General features: G+C 37.7%; 1 protein-coding gene across 1 annotated transcript; it reads right to left on the bottom strand.

Moving 5' to 3' along the window:
* LOC104705065 lies at positions 3 to 977 on the bottom strand (the record flags this gene model as incomplete). The annotated part of the gene is made up of 6 exons (XM_010421058.2): positions 774 to 977; positions 635 to 674; positions 482 to 552; positions 300 to 394; positions 144 to 211; positions 3 to 48 (listed from the first exon to the last, which is right to left on the bottom strand). Coding segments are annotated over exons 1-6 (492 nt in total), but the record flags the coding sequence as incomplete, so codon positions are not given.

Below are 2137 nucleotides of genomic sequence, written 5' to 3'. Positions count from 1 at the left end.
TCTTTCCTCGACGCTCGTAGAAACAACGAATCCAGTTCTTCCAATGCTCTTTACACCCCCAAAAAAAACAAAAAACAAAACCCGACATAGGGCATCATCATTCGCTGTGTAAACTTAAACCAAACAAAAGAAACATCAGTTACCTTAAACATCGATCAACATCATCAGTCGCAGTTTTGGAAAAACCATCATCTGAAGCATACTGAGCAACCTGAGAGAGTTTTTTTCAATTACACAATTTTAAATCATCAAACAGAAACAGAAAAACAAGAATTGTGAGTGAGCTTTGGAAAACTTACAGCTCGAATGTTAACACGAAGAGAACTAGCAGGACCAGAACGCAATTGGCGCCTACACGCCTCGAATTCAGGTTTCTCCACATTCAAAAATCCCTCTCCAACATCATTAAAATAGATTTAATGTGCTAGTTATATACAGTACAACAAAGAAGTTAAAGAACAGAACACATGAAATTTTTTACCAAGATCCTGAATCTGTAGCTGAGCTAGGAGCACTGGTGGTACATATGCTTCAAGTGGATCAAGTTTTTTCCTATTATTACGATATTTTTTTTATACACAGAAAGCATTTCGAAAATCTAAGTTGAGAGATATCAAAAGACTAAAAAAGTTACCTCTTGACATATTTATCAATTAAGGTACCAGCCATGGCATCTGATCATCAAAACCACATCCAAAACAAAAATCTGAGAAGAGTAAGACTCGAATCAATAATGATTTATTCAATCGAAATTGGTGGAAATTGAAGAGAACCGTTGTTAGTGGGGAGGAGGAGGAGACGAGAGAGGAAGAAGGAGACGGAGATAACTCGCCGGCTCTGTTTCCATGTCGGAGGTGGTGATAACGTAGCTGCGCAGGTTAGCTTCGTGCGGTTCGAATAGTGGCGAAGCGTGAGGCTCGTCGGTGTAGCGTGAAGTGATGTCATTGGGGATAAACAACAACACTGTGTAGAGGCATCTTATCACTATTAAACACTCTTTTGAAGAAGAAGAAGAAGCCACTTCCGATAAACGTGGCCGATGACGTGGCCGATGACGTGGCCGATGACGTGGAACAGAAGTGAAGGAAAGACTTGGAGAGTAACAGAAGGTTTGCCGTTGCGATTGCTTTTAGAAAGAGCCGTTGTTGCGAGTGAAACTTTTTTTGGCCAAACGATGTGCTTTAAAGGGGAGAGATTGATAAGGAAGAGAACAAATGTAACGAATTAAGAACTTGTTATTTCAACTAATTAAGGTATACTTAAGCTAAAAAGGAAGAAGAAGAAGGTCTACTTAAGCTTATACATACAAAGTAATCAAATTACATCACTAAACCAACATCTAGTTAACTTGCTCAAACGAAACAATGTATCATAGTAGTAATGAACTTTAGAAAAAATACAAAAAAAAAAAAAGGAACTTGAACAAACTTCTTTTGTGAACTATGTTTATAAACTGTAGTAATCGAATTACATACTATGTAATGTAAGAAGAACATGGTAGTAATAAATATTTACCAAAAATGTAAGCAATGTGACACTAAAGGGATTACACAAAAACACGAAATGACGAAAGTAGCCATCATAATGATTTTTATAGATATGGGGGTCATCTGTGAAAACAGGCACAGAGAGACAAAGACTCGCAAGTATTGGCAGCGAAAGCGACCTCCTTTATTCACTCCACTGCCATCAACATGTTCGTCCTTCATCAACATTTATGACCTTTTTACCCCTCCAAGAGAGAGAGAAAGAGAAATTGCAAGGACACCTCTCACTACTCTCTCTCTCTCTCTCTACTGCAAAGCTTCAGAACTCTGGCAGAGAGATAAAAGAAAGATGATGGGGTTTTTAACTTTATCCTCGCAAATAATTCTTCTTCCCTTCGTCTCTTCTCACACACAGTCCCTACACTTGTACAATCTCCTCTCTTTAAACCCACATTTAAAGACTCTCTCTTTCTCTCTCTCTCTCTCTCCATCTCTATCTCAGTCTGTGTTTCTGTCGTCTGAGCACTCAATGAAACCACACTGTAAATTTTCGTCAGTAAGGATGTGATGGAACGATAAAAATCAACACTTTATATTTTTTTATTTCTCACGGTGAAAGCTGTAAAAAAAAAAAAAAAAAAAAATTAAAA

This window comes from Camelina sativa, chromosome 7 (genome assembly GCF_000633955.1).
Source record: "Camelina sativa cultivar DH55 chromosome 7, Cs, whole genome shotgun sequence".
Taxonomy (NCBI): Eukaryota; Viridiplantae; Streptophyta; class Magnoliopsida; order Brassicales; family Brassicaceae; genus Camelina; species Camelina sativa.
Note: the sequence above shows the minus strand (reverse complement) of the source record. Positions and strands in the feature narration are given on the sequence as shown.